The sequence below is a fragment of the Chiloscyllium plagiosum genome, chromosome 2, assembly GCF_004010195.1.
Source record: "Chiloscyllium plagiosum isolate BGI_BamShark_2017 chromosome 2, ASM401019v2, whole genome shotgun sequence".
Lineage (NCBI taxonomy): Eukaryota > Metazoa > Chordata > Chondrichthyes > Orectolobiformes > Hemiscylliidae > Chiloscyllium > Chiloscyllium plagiosum.
The window spans coordinates 24097834-24121925 of record NC_057711.1 but is presented as its reverse complement, the minus strand read 5'-3'; the positions used below and the strand labels follow the sequence as shown (position 1 = coordinate 24121925).

Below are 24092 nucleotides of genomic sequence, written 5' to 3'. Positions count from 1 at the left end.
AAAATCCTCAGCTACCAACACTGGCCACTCCCCTTTCATGATACAAGTTATTCCTAAAACATGAAAGCCTTTGGCCTGAGGTATCATCTGTTTTGGGGTAAACAAAAAGCGACTCAATAAAGCATTCATCTCTGCATCAACTCGGCTATTTCGGAGCCTGGGCTGTTTTACGACCACTCTGAGAAAAATCAACGACATAGTAACTTTGAGAGAAAGGACCAGCTTTGTGAGATTCTGGATGAAGTCAGTATAGGATGACTGAACAGTTTTCCTTTCCGTACCCTACTCATTGCCTCAGCACAAAATAGAAACTGAACTGGCTTTTCCTAACCTGTAGAGATCAGCCATTCGATGGAGGAGTCCATTTGTAAATGACTGCTTCTGAAAGTTAATATCTGGAACTCCACCCAGGAAAAAAAACCATTGGTCCAAAGAAGAGAACTTGTCAAGAGTGTAACCTGATTTGATGCCTGGATTATTTCTGGCTAAATGTATGAACTATTTAAAATTGTCAACATTATTATGTAGGAAAAAGTGAGGACTGCAGATACTGGAGATCAGAGCTGAAAAATGTGTTGCTGGAAAAGCGCAGCAGGTCAAGTAGCATCCAAGGAGCAGGAGAATCGATGTTTCGGGCATAAGCCCTTCTTCATGGCCTTTTTCAAGCCCTGAAGAAGGGCTTATGCCCGAAATGTCGATTCTCCTGCTCCTTGGAAGCTGCCTGACCTGCTGCGCTTTTCCAGCAACACAGTTTTCAACATTATTATGTATTCATGAGAAGTGACAACATTGACAGTGCCATATTTAATGCCCATCACTCTGATAAAGTACTGTTGAAGAGTTTCAATCATTATGCTAATAGTGCTGACAAGATCATTTTGAGCACAGAATTCTAGGATGTTGGAACAACATTGGTGAAGGAGTGGTATTGCATAGTCAAACCACCTGGAGATCATAGTGCTCCTATGATAATGTTACTATTACATTTCTGGTGAGAGAGGACATGGGGATATGAGTTGTTCTCAGGCAAAGTTTGAATAGCTGCCACAGGATTCTGTGACATAGTAAATGACACAGCCACATTGCAGAAATGGTGCAGGGTGACCTTAGGTATTGAGCCATGGGGATGTGTCTTGATTATATACATTGCTTTCTCCTGTCTAGTGTTGAGCTCCTGGAGTCGTATTACAAGAGGATTTATTAATTTGGTAATTCATAATACTCTTCATTGAGTCTTGAAATTTGTGGAGAGGCATGTTAGGGGGGGGTCACACATGCCTTGTAGAATGCCTAGCCACTGCCATTTCTGGTAACACAGTTCCCAACATGTCCACTCCAATTAAGCATCTGGTCAGCGGTGACACCTCAAGATATTGATGGCTCAACATTCAGTGATGATGCCATTGATGGTGGGGCCAAACTGTTGGCCTCTTTCTTGGAAATATTCATTTCCTGGAATGTATCAACTTTGAATGCTTCCTACCACTTTGTCAACCCAAACCCTGATAATGTGAAGATCCCAATGTAGGCTGATCAGTTCAACTTCTAATTGACATACCATTACTTCTGTGCATCTCTCCTTCCCCCTGCTCTTCTGTCAGTGACAGACTTATGACTAAGTTGGTTACTCTCTGTAGAGCTTCCTGCTTAAACTTTTCATCCTCAATTTTCAGGCATGTGAAAGTGAACAAAGTAAAAAGTACAATAACTATTAATTACAGAGACTTCTTAACAGTTAATAACTTCAGTACTAATAAGGACAAGTATTTCCTAATCTCAGTAAGAGTCTCCTGAACTTAATGCCAAAAGCTGATCATCTCATAAATTATTGCAGTATGTTTAATGGGTACCTGTCTGGATAATGGGTTGAAAAATTGTCCTTTCATATGTTAAAATGAAAATAAATGTGATTTACATCTGAAAGCTGCACTGAGAGACAATAGGTACTTATTGTGTAGGATGACTGACAGTTTTGCCAACATGATTGTTCCCATTGTGCATGCAAAAGTAATACATGTCTTCTACATCAATACAACATGTGTACGTCTCTACAAGAGGAAGAATAAAAAAGAACAATTGCCCACTACTTACTAATTATTTCCTCTCAAAGGAGCAACAACGTGTTCAGACTGCTGATGAACACCATGTCTAATACATAATGGTCTGTTTACATTGCCTTTAGAAACACTCTTTATTTGTTCCAATTGTTTGTTTTATGAATTTGTCAGGAGTGGAAAAGCAGCTATGGTGTTGAGTGCTAAAAAAGGAAAAGTAGTTACCAAGTTGTCAACCTGTGACAGTGTTGCGTCAATCCAAGGCGTAGCAGTTACCAAAGAGTACTTCATTTTAATGTGCAGGTAAATACCATTTCACATCCATAATTAATCTGCAAGAAATGAGGTGAAAAATAACAAAGAATAGAATGGAGCTTCTCATAATGGGGTGGGAGGAGGAAGGATAATTTAATTAGTTCCTTATTTGTAGTTAAAATTGTATTGCATGAATATAAAGTTAAAAAAAAGTTTATGGTCTCATTGCAAACAAGGAATGTTTGGAATCTTCCAATTTATTACATGTGAACTGGCACCAATAAGTTTGGTGGAACATAAATCTATAAATATTGAAAATCTGAGGTAAAACCATGACACATGGACATTCGCAGAGGGGTCATTAGTAATTGAAAGGGAATGTTGGATTAATTTAATGTCCTTTAAAGTGTTTAAGGGCCTGTCATGAAAACGTTTGCAAGGTTATAATGTAGCTTCATTATTCAGATGCTAATTGACCTGCATCACATATCTCACATCTTATGATTTTGACATTAAATTACTTTTAATTTCTGCAGACAGTACTCTAAATTTCATTTTGATTCCTGGCCATGCAATGTGTAATATCCTAATGTAGAGAATTTTCATTACCTTTAGACTAGGACTTGATGTTTGCCAAAAAATGAATGAAATTAGAGTTTGTCAAAATTGTTGCTAAGGAACCAAATTTGATTTTCAAATGATTCACTTGAAGTAACTTGCTTAGAAGTTAAATATGTGGCAAACATAAAGGGGACAGCATTATAAAATCATTCTTCTTTTGGGTAACTTTGTGCATTAAAAGCATGTGTCATAAAAATGCAGTTGCCAGTCCCATGAATTTCCAGATAAAATTAGGCAATTCTGGCAGGAAAAGCTGGTCAGTCATGTAATTGTCCATAACATATCAAAAAAAATTGTGGGCTGATCATTTAGTCTTACATGCAGATTACTCATTGGTAAGTAACTTCAAATGTTCTATAATTTGAATCCTGCAGCTATGAAACAAGATCGTAATTTCAAGCTTTTAGTGCATAACCTGGATTTTAAAGACTGTGAAACCCCTTAATTGAAGCCACTCTATAGATTTATAGGTAGCATTCAACTACAGATTAATTATTCTTTCAACAAAAACAGAAATTGTTAGAGAAACTCAGCAAGTTTGGCACCATCTGTGGAGAGAAAACAAACAGAACCAGTTCCAAAGAAGGGTGACTCAACTCACAATGTTTTCTCTCCATCGATACTTCCAGACTTGCTGAGTTTCTCCAGTGATTTTTTGTTTCAGATTTCCAGTATCCATGGTTCTTTGTTGTGTTTTAATTTATTTTTCTCCCTTGAAATATAATTCCAGGTATCCATCCTCAAGATTGTGTGAAGTGCTCCACATTGAATTATTTGGTGTGAAGACTTTTGCTTACATCCGCACAGTGAAAGGCTGTTGTGATCATCATCTTTCTGTCCTGTCTGTTAATCATGTGGGTTCTCACATATTAGCACTGTGCAGCTCATTTAAAATGAACATCACTGAGATTGTCTCCTGGAACCTAGAAACTGAAGACCACAAACACTTGGCCAAGTTCTCTTCAACAGTGATCGGAGGCAAGCAAGATTTTTAGGGGACTTTTCAGGGTAGTTGCAGAAATATTATTTCTCTTGTGGGAGAGACTAGGACCAGAGGGCATCATCTCAGAATCAGGGATCACACCATTATCTCAGAGATGAGGAGAAATTCCTTCACTCACTAGGAAGCTCAGAGAAACAGGGATCTTGTAGTTCTTGTCCACAGATCCCTGAAGGTTGCAGGGCAGGTTATAGGGTCACTCAGAAGGTATATGGAATACTTTCCTTTATCAGTTGAGGCACAGATTATAAGAACAGGGTGGTTATGGTGAGACTGTACAGGAAATTGGTTAGGCACAGCTCAAGTACTGTATGCAGTTCTGGTCACTATACTATAGGAAGGATGTGATTTCACTGGAGAGTGTGCAGAGGAGATTCACCAGGATGTTAGAATCATAGAGGATAGAAACAGGCCCTTCAGTCCATCATGTCAATGCTGATCAACGAACGCCAAGGTACACTAATCCTATTCCTCTGCACTTGGTCTGTAACCTATAATGCCTTGACATTGTAAATAGCCATCCAGGTGCTTCTTGAATGTTTTGAGACTAGCTGCCTCCACCACACTCTCAGGTAGCACATTCCAAACTCCGGGTGAAAAAATATTTTCATCAGATCCCCTTTCAACCACTTACTTCTCACCTTAAAGCAATGCTTTTTGGTCTTAGATACATTTGCCCTGAGGAAGAGATTCCCACAGTCTATGGCTCTCATCATTTTATATACCTCAGTCAGATACTCAGTCTTTTCTGCTCCAAGGAAAACAAACCCAGCCTGCCCATTCTTTCTTCATGACTGACTCTTTTCATCCCAAGCAATATACTGGTGAAGCTCCTCTGCACACTCTCCAGTGCATTATATCCTGCCAATAGTGTGGTGAAGAGAACTGCACACAGTACTCAATCTGTGGCCTTAATGATCCTTTACAAAGTTGTAACATGACTTCCTCACTCTTATATTCTACAGCCTGGCTAATGAAGGCAAAAATCCCATATCCCTTCTTCATCACCCTATCTACCTGTGCTGACACCTTTATCAAGGTCCCTTTGTTCCTCCGTACTGATCTACTTTTCACTGTGTATAGCCTTCCCTTTTTAGAACTCCCAAGATGCATCATATTTGGATTGGGATTAAATTTCTGTCTGCCATTGATGTACCCAGTTTATCAGCTATCAGACTACCGTCCAGGTAATTACAAACCTGTTAATCTGAGGCTATTCCGCTTACTATCAACAATATCATCAATTTTTGAGTTAATGTATGTAACAAACAGCAAGGGTCCCAGCACCGATTGCTGTGGTACACTGCTGATCAAAAGCTTCCAGTCACAAAAACACCCTCCAACATCACCCTTTTACCAGTTTTGGATCCAGTTTGCCAACTTGCTTGGATCCTATGTGCTCTTCCCATTTGTACCAGCCTTCCATGTGATACCTTTTCAAAGACCTTACTGAAATCCATTTAACTACATCAACAACACTACCCTCAACAATATGTTTTGTCACCTTTTCAAAAAAACTCAATTAAATTGGTCAGACAGGGCTTCCCTCTAACAAATCTGTGCTAACTATCATTGATCAATCCATACCTTTCCAAGTGTTGTTTAATCCTATCCCTCAGAAATTTTTCCGATAACTTCCCTATCATTGCTGTCAGACTAACTGGTCTGTAATTACCTGCCCTATCCCTGCTGCCCTTCTTAAACAAAAGAACCAAATTAACTTTCCTCTGGTCATTTTGCACTTCACCTGCGGCAACATGGTCTTCAATATCTCTGACAGAGCTCCAGCAATCCCCTCCTTTACTTCCCATAGCAGCCTGGGATATATCTTATTCCTACTCCTTATTACTCTTAACATCTTCTAGAACCTCGCCATTTCAAATTAAATCCCCAGCTGCAATGCCTTTCTCCTCAGTGAATGCAGATTAGAAGTATTCACTTAAGACGTCACCTATGTCCACTGGCATACCCTTGGTCTCTAATAGATCCCACTCTTTCCCTGGTAATCCTTTGTTGGTGGATGCTGACTGAGTATATTGAAGACTGAAATAGAGAGGATGTTGGATATCATGAGAATTGAAGGATATTGGGATGAAGCAGGGAAGTGAAGTTGACATAGAAGATCAAACATGATCTCATTGAATAATGGAGTTAAAAATCACACAACATCAGGTTATAGATCAACAGTTTAATTGGAAGCACTAGCTTTCGGAGTGCTGCTTCCAATTAAACCTGTTGGACTATAACCTGGTGTTGTGTGATTTTTAACTTTGTACACCCCAGTCCAACACCGGCATCTCCAAATCTTGAATAATGGAGCAAGTTTAAGGAGTATTAGGACCTACTTCTGTTCCTATTTCTAATGGAGAAACATTTCATTAAATATGTAATGTTGCATCCAGTAAAATAATGGATGTCTTTTAATTTCAGGGACATGCCTTGACCTGCATTTCTGCCTGGCCATCTGTAATGGAGAAAATTTCCTGCGGGTGTGGAACTTAGCTTCTAAGATCAATGATCAGTCATTGAGCATCAGTGTGAATAATATGAAGAACTTTGAAACGATTGAGAAAATCTCTCCAATGAAAAGCTATCCTGGGTAAAGTTACTGCATTCACAATTGGATTAATTGTACTAATCGTATCTAAATTTTACCAAATTAAATTCAGTCTGTGAATTTTTTTTATTATTTATTATTATTCAGGGGATGACCTTAAATTAAAAGTGTGGAAATCACTTTGCTGGGGTAGACTAGAAGCCCTCTAAACAGTAAAGGAGAGAGACAAAATAGATATGTGGGCAAATCTCAAAGAAGTGTAAACGTAATAAACTAATGATACAAGGGAATTTAAACTTACCAAGTATTAACTTTGATAGACAGATTATGAAAGGCTTAAAGGAGACAGAATTCTTAATCTGTATCCAGGAGATCTTTTTAGGCCAACATGTAAAAGGTCGTACAAGAGAGGATGAATGCTGGTCCTAAGATAAGAGAAAGAAGCCGGGGAAGTGATAGGTGGCACTAGGGGATAATTTCAGTGACAGTGATGATAATTCAGTAATATTTAGGGTAATTTTGTTTTTATTCATTGAATGAGGACATTATTGGCTAGGCCAACATTTATTGTTCATCCCTAATGAGGGTGGTTAAGAGTCAACCACATTGCTGTGGGTCTGGAGTCACATGTAGGCCAGACCAGGTAAGGATGGCAGTTTCCTTCCCTGAAGGACATTAGTGAACCATATGGACTTTTTCCAACTATCACTTCATAGTCATCATTAGACTATTAATTCCAGATTTTTGTTGAATTCAAATTCCACCATCTGCCATGACAGGATTCAACTGCAGGTCCCCATTACCTGGGTCTCTGGATTAACAGTCTAGTGATAATACCACTAGGCCATTGCCTCCCCATTGTGGATAAATACAAAGAAGGGTTTGAAATTAAGGCTCTAGATTTGGGAAAATCCAATTTAGTAAAGTATGATCAGATTTGGCTAAAGTGAACAGGGAGCAGCTATTTCCAAGAAAATTCACATCAGAGGAGTGGAGGACATTCAAAAGGGTAATAGTGAGATTACAAGCCCAACGCGACCCCATAAAGCCAAAAGGTAGAACCACCGAATCCAGAGAACCCTGGATATCAAGAAATATACAGGATTGGATAAAGGAAAAAACAATAATAATGCTTATGGTAGAGACAAAGGCTCAAAAACAGATGACCCAAAGGAGTAAAGAAAGTGAAGAGGATTGCTTAAAAAGAATTGGGAGAGCAAAGAGAGAACATGAGAAAACACTGATGTGACTGGACTGCAGACCTTAGATCTGATTCATTTATTGAGGAATGTCTTAACTCTGTCACTTGCTGCTTTTTGCTGTTTGACACACAAGTAGTGCTTATTTTTAGTTTCTCCAGGGTGATACCTCATTTTTGGTATGGGTGGTTTTGCTTCTGGGTTGCCTTCCCACACTCTGGACTGTATCAGGTTTGATTCCCTAGCTTGATGTTAATGGTAGAGTTTGGGGATGTCAAGCCATGAGGTTGCTGATTTGTCAGAGTCTAATTCTGCTGATGGCCCACAGTGGGCCATTTCAAAGGAAAGTGAAGAGTCAACCACATTGCTGTCGGCCTGGAGTCTCACGTGGGTCAGACTTAGTAAGGTACTAAGTACCTTTGCGTAAAGTGTATTGGTAACTGAGCAGTTTTTTTAAATGACCATTGACAAAAGCTTCACGGTTACCATGACAGATGCTAGCCATATATTCCAGATTTAATAACTGGATTTAAATTCTACGAGCTATCATTTTGCGACTTAAACCAAAGAATTACTTCGTATCTCTAAATTACTACTGTAGTAGCAACATCTCTGTGCCACTGTCTCCCCTACTGTACTGCTGATTGAGAGTAGCTTGATAGGGCAGAAATTAGCTGTTTTGAATTCATCCTGCATTTTGTGGCAGAACACACCTGGGCAATTTTCTGCATTGTTAGATTAATACGAATGTTCAATAAAAACTGAAACAACTGAGAATGCTGTAAATCAGAAACAAAAACAGAAATTGCTGTAAAAGCTCAGCAGATCTGGCAGCATTTGTGGAGAAAAGTCAGAGTTAACATTTTGGGTCGAGTGATTCTTCCTCTGAACTAAGAGACAGTTCTGAGGAAGGGTCACTCAATACAGAATGTTAACTCTGATTTTTCTCTACACATGCTGCCAGACCTGCTGAACTTTTATAGCAATTTCTGTTTTGTTACCAATGTTCACTGTCAGCTAGTTATCGACACTGTGGTTGTACTGGAACAGCTTTATGAATAGACCCTAGAATACACAGCACGAAGAATAATTTTTAACTACATGCAGAAAAATTTTGAAACCCACCAGGGGTGGCAAGTGGCTCAGTGGTTAGCACTGCTGCCTCACAGTACCAGGGACCCAGGTTTGATTCCAGCCTTGGGTGACTGTCTGTGTGGAGTTTGCACATTCTCCCTGTGTCTGTGTGGGTTTCCTCCCATTATTCAAAGATGTGCAGTTTAGGTGGATTGGCAATGTTAAATTGCCCATAGTGTTCGGGGATGGGTTTGGCTGGGATACTCTTCAGAGGGTTGGTTTGGACTTGCTGGGCAAAGGGCCTGTTTCCACACTGTAGGGATTCTATTCTATTTTTGAGGTAAGTAAAACAGGTTCTGTAAATTGTTACTGATTTTGATTTATTTGCTTCAAGACATTATTTCTGTGTTTATTGTAGGTATGTAGTGTGCATGAGCTTAAATGCAGAGGCTATCTCTGTTTGGAATCTAAGAAAATCCAAGTATATTGGACGAGCAGTCCAATTAGAGCGGGGGCTGGTTGAAAGAACAAGCACTGTACTCGTGAGAGATATGAAACTTTACATCCTTTCAGACAAGAGCTCAGCTACTTTCACAGAAACACCAAGGCCCATTTTTCAGGTATTTTCCATTCTGTCACAATGCAAAATTATATGAACTATCTGCCTGGGCCTGACACATTCTATGGTTATAGCTTGACTTTGACAATAGTGTAAAATTGAATAATGCGAGTCAGCCAGTTTTCCAATATTTGTTTCCTTTGACATATTTGGAAATGAAAATCAGAAGAGGATGGATGCCAATATGACATCCAAATACACCTCTCCAGACTGACCAAAGGAAAATGGTGACTTGGTCAGGGAGAGGGAGAATTCAGGGAAGCATTGGTCCAGATTATTTGTGGGTTCTTGGAAAGTGTGAGCTCCTCTGCGCTCATGTAAATAATCCAACACGGGCCTTTACTAGACAGCTTTGCTTCTACCACCTAAGAAAATGGTCAAAACTGCACTTTATGTTCCTGTCTGTTTAATTCATTTTGTATCAGTCCTTCTTCTTGGAAATGCATTTGTTGATTGAATGAGGGATCGATGCTGCTTTCAAATCAGTATAAAACTGCAAATTTGAATAAACACCATCATCTATCATGCAAGTTGAGTCTAATGTGCTCCACAAGAACACAAGAATTAGGAGCAGGAGTAAGCCATCCATCATCACTGAACAAGGCCAGACCTGATTGGATGGTAGACTTGATTCCATTCCTCTGGGACTGCCAAAAACTTTGATTCCTTTGTCAATCAAATAGCTAACTCTGCCTTTAATATTTTGAATAACCCAAGCTGCACTAGTCTCTGGGGTACACAGGTTAACAACTTTTGGTGAAAATAAATTCCTAACTTAGTCTTAAATGGGAGATCCCTTACTTTTAAACTACATCCCCAGCTCAGAAAACATGGTTGATGAACATTAGCAGATGTTTGAGAAAATAATCCTTTATTCACAAAAGAGATAAATCCAAGTGACAAAGAAGGATTTTAGGAAAAGTATAAACCAACAATGATTAATTAAGGAAGGTATGGATAGCATCAAATTGAAAGATAAAAATACAATGTGGTAAAGGTTTCTGGCAAGCAAGAGGATTGGGGAAGTTTCAAAAACCAACAAAAGATAAACAAAGATGGAGGGGGAAAATAACCTTTGATGACAAACTAGCGTGTAACATTAAAACACATACTAGGAGCTTATTTAAATATATACAAAGAAAGAGAAATGTCTAAGTGAACATAGGCCACTTGGAGAAGAGGCTATGGAAATAATAATGGAGTAACAGGAAATGACAGAGGAGTTGAATAAATACTTTGTGTCAGTCTTTGTGGTAGAAGACATGAAGAACATTCTAAAAATATTAAATTATCAAGGAATGGGGAGAAGTAATACAATAACTATCAATGGAGATAACATACTAGGAAACTAATGGAACTAAAGACTGATAAGTTCCCTGGATTTTAAAGAAATTAGTCACAGAGGTAGTGAATGCACTGTTAGTAATATTCCAAGAAACTTTAGACTCTGGAAAAGTCCCAGAAGATTGCCATTAAGCAAAATGGGAGGGAGACAAAAAGCAGGTAACTAAAGGCCAGTTAACTTAATATCTGTCGTTGAGAAAAAATGTTACAGTCTATTTGAGAAGTTCTGATATCAGAGTGTTTAGAAATGCATAATATAATCAAGCAGTCAACATGGCTTCATGAAAGGGAAATTAGGTCTGAAAACTTTATTAGAATTCTTTGAGGAAGTAGTATGCAGGATAGATAATGGAGAACCAGTCGATGTAATACATTTAGATTTCTAAAGAATGTTCAATAAGGTAGCTGCATAAGCTACTTAGTAAGATATGAGCCCAGCGTATTGGGTGGGATAGGATAATAGCATGGATAGAGGATTACCTAACCAATAGAAGGCATAGATTTGTGATAAGGTGCACACTTTCAGGATGGCAACCTGCAAATATGGTGTGCTACATGCGTCATGATTATTTACAATATATATTGATGACTTTGAAGGAAATGAATGTACTATGAATGAGGGTAAGTGGTGAGAATAACACAAAGATTCCACAGATGGATTATGGACGGATTAAGTCCATAATCTTTACAGATGGAATATAGTCTGAGAAAATATAAGGCCCTGCATTGTATTTAGAAGATAGCGGAGTTCAATATTATTTAATTGGAGAAACACTGCGGAAATCTGCAACAGGGAGGGATTTTCTGGTCCTTGTTCATGAAAAGCTAACACACAAATTCAGCAGATAGTGGGGATGGCAAGTATTTCAGTGAAACAACAGGGAATGTTACAAAACCTATACAAAGTACTAGTTAGACCAACCCTAGAATAATAGGAAATGGTTTTGGTCCCTTTATCTCGGGAAAGATATTTTGCCATTGGAGCAGGTCCAGTGAAGTTTAATTTAATTGATTCTGGAAATAGAGGAATTTCGTATGAGGAGAAGTTGAGTAGGTTGGGATTGTACTCATTGGAGTTTAGAAGAATGAGAGGAGACCCTATTGAAGCTCATAGGGGACTTCACAGGGTAGATGCTGGGAGGTCATTTCCTCTAGTGGGACCATTTAAGAGTCAGCAGTCGCCCATTGATAAAAGATGAGAATTTTATTCTCTCAAAGGGTAGAGCATTTGTGGATTTCTTTTAATTGCAGACAGCTGTACAGATTGGGTTATTCCATATACTTAAGTCTGAAATTTTTAATCTGTAAAGGAATTAAAGCATGTGGGGAAAAGGCAGAAAAGTGGAATTGAGGTTTGTCAAATTAACCATGATCTCATTGAATGGCAGACCAGAACTGATGAGCTAAATGACCTACTTCTGCTCCAATGTCTTAAACTCATGTCTCATTGAATTAACTTCCGTTCTGCAGTCAAAATCAAACAATAACCATCAGAAAAAATAGGAATTGCCACAAATACATACAGTCCATTCATTGCCTAGAAAGGCTATAGATGGTTCCCTCCACTTTATCAATTAGCAGAAAAGATAAGTATTAAAATATTGTACTTTCTATTTCCTTCATAGCTCAATTTGCCTTCAAAAAATTTCTACCGACTGGCAAACCTGCACCCTGTGCAGATGCAGATGTTAAAATTTTATCAATACTATTATTTTCTTTGCTTCAGACACTCGTAATGTATGATCTGCTGAAAAAAAGGTTCTCGAGGAAATTGACTGGCCTGTATATTATCCCTTGTCCTAAGCATGAATATAGAATTTTGCCAGGAGATCTGCTGCTAGGGTTATCTGAATACAGGTAAAAACACACTTCCTAGGTAACATATACTTAAAATATAATGTTTGTAAAGGATGAAAGGTGCCAAAGTATTTACTTCCCCCAGTGATGTACAAGACATAATCCAATGATAGCTGTACTTCCTCATGGAAATGTAACTTTGAATGTCTTCTGTCTGTGACATACTAGACCTTTGTACACCAAAGGTAACTGGAACAAAAGGTAAATGCCAGATTCTGTTAGATAACCTTCTTTGGAACGGGATATTTTGTTTTCATCTCCTCTTCACAATGTTACATCTTTTCTGTTCTATTTGCTTGAGGTGGTCAGGATATTTCTCATTCCTTAACTTTCATCAGAGTTTTGCAAGCTGTGCAAGGAAGATATGCAATATGCTGTGCACACTTGTAGAATTATTAACGAGCAGTTGTTTAATTTAACCCAAAAAAGGTCTTAAGATTTATTATTGAGGAGAGAATAGTTTTAAACTAGGTAGGTGGAACAATAAAGGCCTGGATTGAACTGCAAATCATAGCCCGCACACCCTGCACCACAATTCCACCTCCCCACCACCAATCCTGGCCACCACAATCCTAATGTCTGCGCCACTGGAACCCAATGCTTGTTTGTTGGAGACAGGACTCCAACATTTTTCATGCTCATGCTGCATTCTAACCATTGATGGGGAAGCATACAATCTGATCCACGAATAGAGCTCTTGTGGTGCAATGGTAGTGTCTCTACCCGTGAATCAGGAGGCCTGGTTTCAAGTTCCACCTGCTCTAGAAAATACTTACATTCTAACCCATTGTTTCCGGCCTAGACTATTTAGGACAGTTTGGAACATTTGTCATCCTATTGTTGTGCAAACCTTTGCAATAAAACTAGATTGAGTTCTAATAATGACTTGGAAAGTTACATTTATTTTTCAAGGAAGTTGCTAAATGGGAAGGATTTATGACATAACAAGTTAGAGAATAAATGTGGAATAGTTTTGTTCCACCTCCGTAGTAATTATATTCTGTGTAAACAAAATTCATAAAGGACTCTTATCTTCAAAGAAAATGTAAACGTAATGCTTATTTCTTTTTATGGAAAGAGATCACCTTGTGATCTGGAACCTGAATAGTGGATCAATAAAGGAACGGATCAGACCCACATACAAAGACAAATTTTCCTTAAATGTCTTCCCTTACAACTCAAAAGACAATCTCTACAAAGAGCTTCTGGCCAAGAAGAAAAAAGAAAGAGATACGAAAGGATCAGGAGGTAAAGATATTCCATACCATGCTGCAAATGTGAGTGTTATATGCAGGTCGGGAATACTGCAAGATAGCTATTTAGAATGAACATAAACCATGCCATCTATGAGACACCTTAGGATATTGAAAAAGGAGACTGGAGCTTACCTTTTGTAACTTTGAGATAATCTTTAAAAATAGAGTAAAAATCTAATGTTGAAACAGTTCTGTAGTAATTCTGAATACTGTTTGACCAGCATTCAGTTTGCTTTCATTCAGAGAAAACAATATTGAAAGAATAATGAATAAAATATTGCAAAATGCAGATAATGTATATGTAGTAGACTGTTCCATTTGGAGCATAAACGGAAAATCAGTAGCAGTCAGGTATAAAATGAAATGACGTTAAAAGTTAGAATAAAAGCAAAATACTGCACGTTCTGGAAATGTGAAACAAACACAGAATGCTGGAGAAATTCAGCAGGTCTAAGCAGCATCTGTGAAGAGAGAAACAGACTTAACCTTTTGAGTCTCATGTGACTCTTGTTCCTTTGTTCTTTAAAGTCAGGTAGTCTTCGTACAATCACCATCAAAAGGCAACATTAAATAGTTCTGAAGAAGTCATGCCAGACTTGAAACATCAACACTGTTTCTCTCTCCAGATACAGCCAGACTTGCAGAGTTTCTGCAGCATTCTCTATGTTTGTTATTGAATCGTGGCCAATTATGTAAGAAACCAGTGAAACCACATCCACAGAAATGTTGCCCAGCAAGGGAGCTAATCTTTGAAGAATAAGACTGCCAGTTCAGGAGCCTTAGCAGTGCCATGAACAATGCGCACTATTTCTGGTCTCCCTGCGATAGGAAAGATGTTGTTAGACTTGAAAGTGTTCAGAAATGATTTACAAGGATGTTGCCAGGATTTGAGGGTTGAGCTACGTGGAGAGGCTGATTAGATTATTTTCTCTGAAGTATCAGAGGTTTAGAGGTGACCTTATAGAGGTTTATAAAATCATTGAAGGGCATGGATAGGGTGAATAGCCACAGTCTTTTTGCCAGGGTAGGGGAGTCCGAAACTAGAGGGCATGGGTGCAAAGTGAGATGGGAAGGATTTAAAAGGGACCTCAGGGGCAACCTTTCACGCAGAGGGCGATGAGTATATGGAATGAGCTGCCAGTGGAGATGGTGGAGGCTGGTACAATGACAACATTTAAAAGGCAACTGGGTGGATATACAAATAGGAAAGGTTTAGAAGGATATGGGCCAAATGCTGGCAAATGAGACTAGATCAGTTTAGGATATCTGGCCGGCATGGATGAGTTGAACCGAAGGATCTGTTTCCATGGTGTATAACTTTGGCTCTATTGTTCCTTCACTATTGCTTGGTCAAAGTCCTAGATTTCCCTTTCCAGCAGCACTGTAGGTGTTCCTTCAGCACAGGAACTGTGGTGATTCATGAAGTTGGTTCAGCACTACTTTCTTATGCGCAAAAAAAACCCTTTCCAAGAGGAGTTAGGAATGTGTAACAAATGCTGGTTTAGCCAACAATGCTCCCATCCTCTGAAAAGAGTAAATTAAAATCTTGTGAGAACATGGTTGATATTTTAATCATGAAGTAAGACACAATGTCCCTGTATAATTGCAGCATTTCTCACTCCCTGGGAAAAGCGCAATGAAACAAAGACAGCACGCAAAAGGAGGCTGGACAAGGAAGTAAAGCAGGAAATTGAAATATTGCAGCAGTTCTCAAATGAGAAATCTAACCCCATTGATCAGTACCTGCTAAGTGGGGATGAGAAGGTGAGAAACACAATACAAAAATATATTTAAGTGTATCATTTCCACTGAGTTAATCTGTTATTCTGCTAAAACAGTTCTTCTCGGTAGACAAGCAGGAGGCTGGAAGAACACAGCAAGCCAGGCAGCCTCAGGAGGTGGAGAAGTCAACATTTCAGGTGTAACCCTTCTTCGGGACTGGGGGTGGATGTAAGGGGAGCTGCAGATAAAGCGGGTTGCGGTGGCAGGGTGGTGAGGTGGGGATAGATGAACACAGGTAGAGGGTACGACCTGATTGGTCGATGGGAGGAATGAATCCGGTTGGTGGCTAGAAGGATCGATGAGAGGAATGGAAGGGAAGGGGAGGGGCTGGGAAGGGAGTTGGTGGATGGGAAGGGAGGTTATTTGAAATTGGAGAGGTCAATGTTGAGTCCTCCGGACTGTAGGCTGCCCAAGCGGAAGATGAGGTGGTGTTCCTCCGATTTGCATTCTGATTCGCTGTGGCAATGGAGGAGTCCAAGGATGGTCATGTCGGAAAGGGAAAGGGAAGGGGAATTAAAATGGGCAGTGAGTGGGAGGTCAGGTTGGCCCCTGCCAGCCCGGCTGAGATGCTTGGCGAAATGTTCCCTTAGTTTGCATTTGGTCTCCCTGATGTAAAGAAGACCACATCAGGAGCACCAGATACAGTAACCTACATGGGTAGAGAGTCAGGTGAACCTCTGTCTCACTGGACGTTTGGGGCCCTGGACGGAGGTGAGGAGGGTGGTGTGCTGGCAGGTGTTGATGTCTCCATCACCTGATGCTGCCTGGCTTGCTGTGTTCTTTCAGCCTCCTGCTTGCCTACCTTGGATTCCAGCATCTGCAGTTCTTAAGAACTCCAAAACAGTGCTTCTCAACAGCTAAAATCCACAGCTTCCAATTGAAGATAAAATAATAAAATTGCACATTTTTCCCATCACCCATCATAAGTAAAACTCAAGAGCAGAGAAAACTGAAGAGAAATGGCAGAAGCAATATTTGCCCTATATTTCCAAGGTTTCCACAAATTTTTCACCAAAGTTATAGCACGTTTAGTGCAAATTTTTCACCCTCTCCAGCTTGAACATTTTGTTTAGTGTGCAGCAGGAAGCTTTCGAGTGTATAACAGATGCACTGGAAAACAAGACAGGATCTGGGTATGCAGGATGTGATGATGCTGCTCCTTTAACAAGGTTCTGTTGTCCTCGGTTTTTGTTTTCAGTAGGTTGTAAAGACACAGGCTCCGAAATGTCAGGTTAATCGACTTGAAAAAGTTTTTAAGTTTAAAAAAAACACTTGTACAATGAAAGGGGAGTGGCTAGTTCTCCCAGGTCAGCTTGTCTCTGGTTGGGTTTGGTTTGGTTTTAGCAGGCAGTCAGTGGTGAAGCTGCTGGACCTAAAGAAGCAGCTCCATGCTGATTATCCCTCTCTCTGACATCTCACCTGTAAGAACCTCTTTGGATTTTACCTTTTTTGTCAAGGGGTGTTTATGGAGATTGTTGCAAGTATTTGGAACAGCATCAATAAATTGGAATAATGTGTTGGGTTTTCGGATAGGTTAAGTTATTCTGTATTCTGTTTTCCTTTGTGTTTCATTCAGTAATCTTGCAAAGAAATTCTGTTTTGTTTAAAAACTAAATGGTTGGGCCAGCTGCATCACTCCTGGAATATCCACTTTACACCTGCTTAAAACAACGAGCAAAGTTACTTTCTTGAAATGTTTCGAGGAAGGTCTGGCCTGGTCCATAACAAAGTCCCAGTCAGGAGTGGATAGACATTGTTCAACATAGGCAATAGGATTATAGTGTGTGAAACTTAGGGGCATCATCGTCACAAAGGGGAGAATAGTGTGGTGAATCGATACTGTAAAACTTTAGTTTAGGTGGCTGATGCAGACAAGATCGCACCAGAGTTTTATAACTGGCTGACTTGCTCAACAACTCTCACCCATCAGAAGAGATGGCAGGCTTTGGCTGGTGAATGTATCGCATCATATTGTTTTGAAGAGCTGTGGAGTTCTGCAGTTATCCTGAGCAATATTTATCCCTCAACCAACAATTAAAACAAGGATTATCTGGATGGTAACACATTGTTATTTATGAAATTTCATTGTGCACAAATTAGCTGTGTGTTCTCCATATTTACCAAACTTCAAAAGTACTGTATTGGTGATGGAATGCTTTACGGTAGTCTAATGTTGTAAATGGAAGTCTTTCAAGTTTTCCTTATTTGGAGGAATTTGAGTCAATCAGACAAGAGTCTGATGTATGCAATTTTTAAACTATTTTGCTATAATCCTGCAGCTTTATGGCCCTTCAGTCTGATGGTAACCTATAAGTTAGCAGATTTATTGTGTTCAGTTTCAATTTGTTGTATACAATTTGGTGAAATTTAAACAGGTGATCCCTAGGATGTCACTCCAATACCACAACAGTACTGCCTCCATGTGGTATTAATTATTACCATACCTCCTTCAAAACTCATTATGTGCTCAGACCATGAGGGTTGGTGAATCTACCTGTAAATCATTAAGCTATTTACACGGCAGAGCATAGTATAAGACATTGTTTCACTTGTTATATTCATGTCATTCTTTTCAAATTGATCTAGAATAATTAGAGAATTAATTATTGCCTACACAGGTGTTCCCAAAAATTATTGTTCCATAGACATTTTGGTAGCATAAAACCTTGCTATACCTGTACACACTATGATTCGCAAGATGGTGAATCTTCCATCTCAGCTGGGCAGTCAGGAGATTTTAGATGTGGAAGACAATGAGAGAAGCTGAGAAATTTCCCACAAAGAATGAGAACCTCATCACAGTTCCTTCAGCATTGCTGGGTCAAACCCCTGGGATTCTCTGCCTATTGGCATTGTGGATCTACCTACCACAAATGGACTGAAGCTGTTCAAAGCTGCACCATCTTCTCAGGGACCACTAGGGATGGGCAATAAACACTCACATTCCATGAATTAATATCAAAAAGGCTTATCACCCATTGACATTCTTCAGCACTTCCTTGGAATCATCTAAGAATATGGGCACAAAGGAAGTTGATATTCAAACATTCATGGCACCGGGAACATAATGGGAAGCAGATTGAAGAAGATAGGAAAGAAAATCATTGAAACAATATTGAAAATATTCACACAAAGATAGAATGAGAGTAGCTTGTTTCGGGTGTAAAGTGATGTGCAGTCATTAGACATTCAGACACAGTAGGAACCCAGCTGTCTGCAGTCCAGTCTCTACTGATCTTTATTTTTGTTTGTGATTTGAAAAGGCTATCTGCAATACCTTTGCCATTTACCCAGAGCTGACCCATCCGTGGTCATGCTTCGATGATAGTATTAGGTAGACTCAGTGGAATTTGTAGTTAAGTGAGATCCCGCTACCTATGGAGGAGAAGTGAATTAGCTAGAGTTTTGCTCCTGATCAATGGAAGCAATGACAAGATAAGAATATGCTGAACTCAAATACATTCTGATAGACAGATATGTTACCATTCCTCTATTTAAGTTCGGATTGGCATTTAGCAGAAAGAAATCAAGGATATTGGGGATTTGAAGAACTTCAAAGACACGAGGCAAGGAACAGAGGGAGAATTTTACAGTTATATTAATTTCAGACTTTAACTGCGATCTCTGTTTCAGATAATTGTCTGCTCTTACTTTGCACATCATCTTGCTGTCTTCAGCTTGGAGACAGAGTCTCATATTCAGACCCTTGAAGACAGGACATCCATGCTGTTCTTGCACATAGCTGCATTGACATACAGTGGTAGCTATCTAGCATTGTCAAATTATAATGACACGGAGAAAGTTAGTTATGTCACATTGTGGGACTTACAGACTGGGAAGGTAAACACATTCATTTCTTTTATGTTTGTTGTAACATGTAACATACCGTCATCATTTTAGAAGTAGAATTCAGAAATCTTAATGAAATGACTTTGATGAAAAGCAATGGGAAGACAGAGGTATAATGGCAATATCACCAGACTAGTGATCCAAAGGCTAATGCTCTGGTAACATGGGTTCAAATACCACTGTGATAGCTGGTGGAATTTGAATTCAGATGCTGAATTGGAATATAACCATGATAACAATTGTTGATTTTTATTTTTAAAAATCTGGCTTACCAACATGTGACCCACAACAATGGAGTTAACTCTTAACTGCCCTCTGCCTTGCAAGTCATTTGGTTCAAGGCCAATATGGGATGTAAAACAAATGCTAGTCTTGCCAACGTCATCCACATTGGTTGGGATATTTTGGGTTGCAGGGTTTCCTGGAACCCAAAGGTCAATGGTGAACACACACAGGCTGATGTTGACAATTCCAAACGTTTCTTGGAATTCTGCTGTCTCAATTGAATGCAAAATATTCCATTCACTGCACCAAGGAAAAGCAAGGGGCACGGCCAATATGTTGCCCCTCATCAACATCAACAGAACAAATTAACCAAATACACAAGCCAAATAAGAAAATATATTCTCACAGAAGTGGAGGAGCTGATGTATGATTGGGATGGACAAAGTTATAACCTGTTGTGTGATTTTTAACATTCTCACAGATGTATAGGTAACAATGTAAGTATTCATACATATAGATAAATTAAGTTTTTGAAAAGTACATTTTTTTGTGTTCAGATCAAGAAACGTTTAAAACATGAACCAAACGTCTGCTGTATTGCAATCACGAGCGATGCTGACCGAATTGTGTTTGGTGTTGTGGAAGCAAACAGGTATTGTAATTCTATTACTGTTTTGAAAACGCAAAACATTTCGCTGATTGAGAATAATGCAATGCTCATCAATCATGGCAAGCATGTCTTTCAACTTGCAGCACAAAGTGGGGCAAGGAAGAGAGGCTGGGGAACAAAAGTCTTTTGTCTAAGTGGAAAGATTACTTCAGACTCCCTAATTCTGTTCCCTCATTTAACATGCTCCTTAGAACCTAAGGCTTTGGTTGTCTGCTCTAATATCGCATCTGTTTTGGTCTCAAACTCTGCTGCATACATATTCTTTGTATATTGCTACATGCACTTTCCTGACAAGTTGTCATTGATGCTATTGAATTATATTCAGGTCACTTCATCTTTTGGATTAGAATATCCTTTGCTGCCTTCTATTGGTGACAGAATAAAATTGCAAATGTTTTTGAGAAATACATTTATTAGATGGCCGTTATCCCGAAGGTGCAGCTCAAGACCACAGTAAATCTGAATACTAACCAGTTGGGACTTTGGTAAGCAAGAGAATTTGGTGTAGTGCTCATTTTATGAAGGATTAGCACAAGAGAGGGAACTCGATTTAGATGACTACAGGCAAGAATTAGGTGACCGGGTAGATAATCAGTGAATTTTATTTTATTCTTTCTGTGAACTAGTATGGTAACCTAAACAGGTACTGGGGAGATACAAGAGAATACTACATTTATAGCATTGATTGATAAATTCCATAATACAGTCCACAGGACCCCAAAGGCCCAATCCTAGAGTCTTAACAGGAGTGGCTACCGTGATAATAGATGCATTGGTAGTAAATCCTGTCTACCCCATCCAATACCCCTCAGTCTTACACACCTCTGCTGCAAAGAGAACAACCTGAGCTTATGCAGCGTTTGTTCATAGCTAAGGTGCTTCATCCCAGGCAAAATCCTGGTGAATCCCCTCTGCACCACTCCATTGCAATCGTGCAGAGACCATAACTGCATGCAGTACTCCAGCTGTAGCCTAATCAAAGTCCATGCAGTTCCAGCATAACCCCCCCTGCTCTTATAACCTGTTCCTCAACTGATAAAAGAAAGTGTCCTGTATGTTTATTATCCTGCCCTGTCACTTTTAGCAATTTGCGGACAAGATCCCTCTGTTCCTCCAAGCTTCCTAGTGTCCTGCCATTCACTGAGTATTCAGTTGTCTTGTTACTAATTAAGATAATTGCAGGCCTTTTTAAAATCATAAAGTCAGGCAGAAACATCTTTGTTTTGAGAAAATTAAGTAATATTTGGCAAATCTACTAATGTTCTTTGAGGATTGACAAGCAGGTTGCATAAAGAGAAACCAGTAGGTGCAGAGCATTTTGTATTTCCAAAAGACACTTGATAAGATACCACAAAGATTCTGCACAAGAATTTCTGTGGCATTGAGGTTGATGGATCAGCAAAAGTCAGGGAATATCTAACTAACATGAAACAGAAAGTCTGGAAAAATGGGTCATTTTGAGATTGTCAAACCAAAACTTGAGTGCTATGGAGATCATTGCTGGGTCTCAACTATTTATGATTTACATTAATGACTTAGGTGAAGGGTGTGACTGTACTGTGGTTAAGTTTGCTGATGATACAAAGAAAGGCAGGCGTACAAGTTGTGAAGAGGCTGCAAAGAGATCCAGGTGGGTTGAGTGGGTAAAATTGTCAGATGGGATATGTGGGAAAATGAAAGTATAGAACAGCAATATATATACAGAGGAACCTTGATTATCTGAACGAGATGGGCAGGCACTATTTCATTTGGATAATCGATTATTCGGTTAATCGATTCAATGCCTTTCCTCATGGGCTCGGAGTTTTCTGTAAAGTCTGCTCCCTGTTCAGACTAGGCAGCAGCACACTGCGCGCAAGCCCCTGCACCCAACCCCGTCTAACACCGCTCTCCCGCCCTTCCCAAACCCCAACCAACACCACTTCCCGCCCCCAACCCTGTCAAACACTGTCCTCCAACACCATTCAACACCGCTCTCACACCCACCCCTGTGTGCCCCCAACCCCGCTCCAGGGCAGTCAGACTGGACACCGACAAGACTGCTGCTGCCGCCTTTTGGGGGGGGGGGGGGGGTGGGGGTAAGTCTCCAAATAGCACATACACACACGTTTTGATAGGTTCCACCTTTGCTCTGTACAGGACAATGTTGGGAGATTATCTGGGGAAGTGAGGATTTAGAGTTCACTCTGTGTAGATCTCCAGGGGAGAGAGAGAAAGAGGGCAGGAGGTCAGTCATTTAGAGATGGTACCTATGCTCCCATCAGCCCAAGATTGTTCTCAGCAGCATTGAGTGCACTTTTAATCACTGTAAACAAAAGACGCGATCAGTGTTGGAAACACATCTTTGATTTAATGTTTCTATCAGGACCTCAACATCTCCTTCGGATAATCCGATATTTGGATAATTGATATTCGGATGATCAAAGTCCTACTGTATATATTTTTTAAAATGAAGACTATAAAATGCTCCAGTACTAAGGAGTTAGGGTTTAATGTACATTCAACATTTGCATACAGATACAGCAAGTAATTAACAAACCAAATGGAAGTTGGTCTTTACTGCAAGGGGGTTGGCATATAAAGTAGGGACCCTCACTACAACTGTACAGTGCTTTGATGAGACTGCACCTTGAGGTACATTGTATACTTTTGGTCTCAAGGAAAGCATTCACTTGCATTGAAAGCAGCTTGGAGAATGTTTACTAAGCTGATTCTTAGGATGAATAAAAGATGACTTGTGAAGAAAGCATTGTGCAGGTTAGGCCCATACTTACTGGAGTTTAGAAGAACAGGAGATGATTTTATTGCAATATGCAAGATTTTGAGAAGGCTTGGCAGGGTGGATGCTGAAAGGATGTTTCCCCTCACGGGGAAATCTAGAATTAGGGACAGATTTAAATAAGGGACAGAGATAAAGACTCATTACTTTCTCAGTGTTATGAGTCTTTGGAATTCTCCAGTACAAAGTGTAATTGGATGCTGAGCATAAATATATTCGGGGTGAGATAGACTAGTTTTTGATCAACTAGTGTTATGGGCAAGAGGCAACAAAGTGAAATTAAGCACACTATCAGTTCTGATTGTTTCTCCATTTGATAAGATAGGTTTGATCTGCTGCAGTTAATTATTATGTTCTTGGTGTATCTGGCTCTATTTTTTAATCAGAACATTTTTCAAAATCTGTGTTCCTATTTTATAAAGCTTTTCAAATCTACTAGCTTGATATAGCATATATAAAGAATGCAAATTATGTCAAGGTTTTTTAGTAGAATATACATTACTGCAATTTGCTTAGCAATTGTTTTCTCTGTTTTTACTTTGTTTAATGTTTCTGTGTCTTGCAGATTTGATTTCCAGTTCTGAGCTAAGTTTTAATTTTGCCTCTCATACTCACTTTTAGCTAGGTTTACCACTAAGCCTGCCTTCCGAAGTCAATCAAACAAGTCTGATAAATGCTGTAAATGTTCCTTCCATGAGTGACTAAAAAACACCAGGTCATCATTGTATACCTCCTCTATATTGTGGCCTCCTCTATATTGGGGAGACAGGCCACCTACTTGCAGAGCGTTTCAGAGAACATCTCTGGGACACCCGGACCAACCAACCCAACCACCCTGTGGCTCAACACTTCAACTCCCCCTCCCACTCCACCAAGGATATGCAGGTCCTTGGACTCCTCCATCGCCAGACCACAACAACACGACGATTGGAGGAAGAGCGCCTCATCTTC

The 24092-nt window shown here is 39.5% G+C and overlaps 1 protein-coding gene across 4 annotated transcripts in view; it reads left to right on the top strand.

The window, feature by feature from the left end:
• The window catches only part of LOC122557528, a 102510-nt gene that overhangs the window by 74171 nt on the left and 4247 nt on the right, over positions 1-24092 (top strand). For 2 of the 4 annotated variants that reach the window (XM_043705285.1, XM_043705278.1), the window contains 9 exons: positions 2229-2357; positions 3661-3908; positions 6361-6529; positions 9179-9380; positions 12450-12580; positions 13659-13828; positions 15446-15600; positions 19252-19458; positions 20250-20344. In XM_043705285.1, coding sequence (XP_043561220.1) covers positions 2229-2357; positions 3661-3908; positions 6361-6529; positions 9179-9380; positions 12450-12580; positions 13659-13828; positions 15446-15600; positions 19252-19458; positions 20250-20344 — 1506 coding nt within the window. The remainder of the gene's footprint in view (positions 1-2228; positions 2358-3660; positions 3909-6360; positions 6530-9178; positions 9381-12449; positions 12581-13658; positions 13829-15445; positions 15601-19251; positions 19459-20249; positions 20345-24092) is intronic. The other 2 variants (XM_043705292.1, XM_043705298.1) reach the window with 2 other exon arrangements.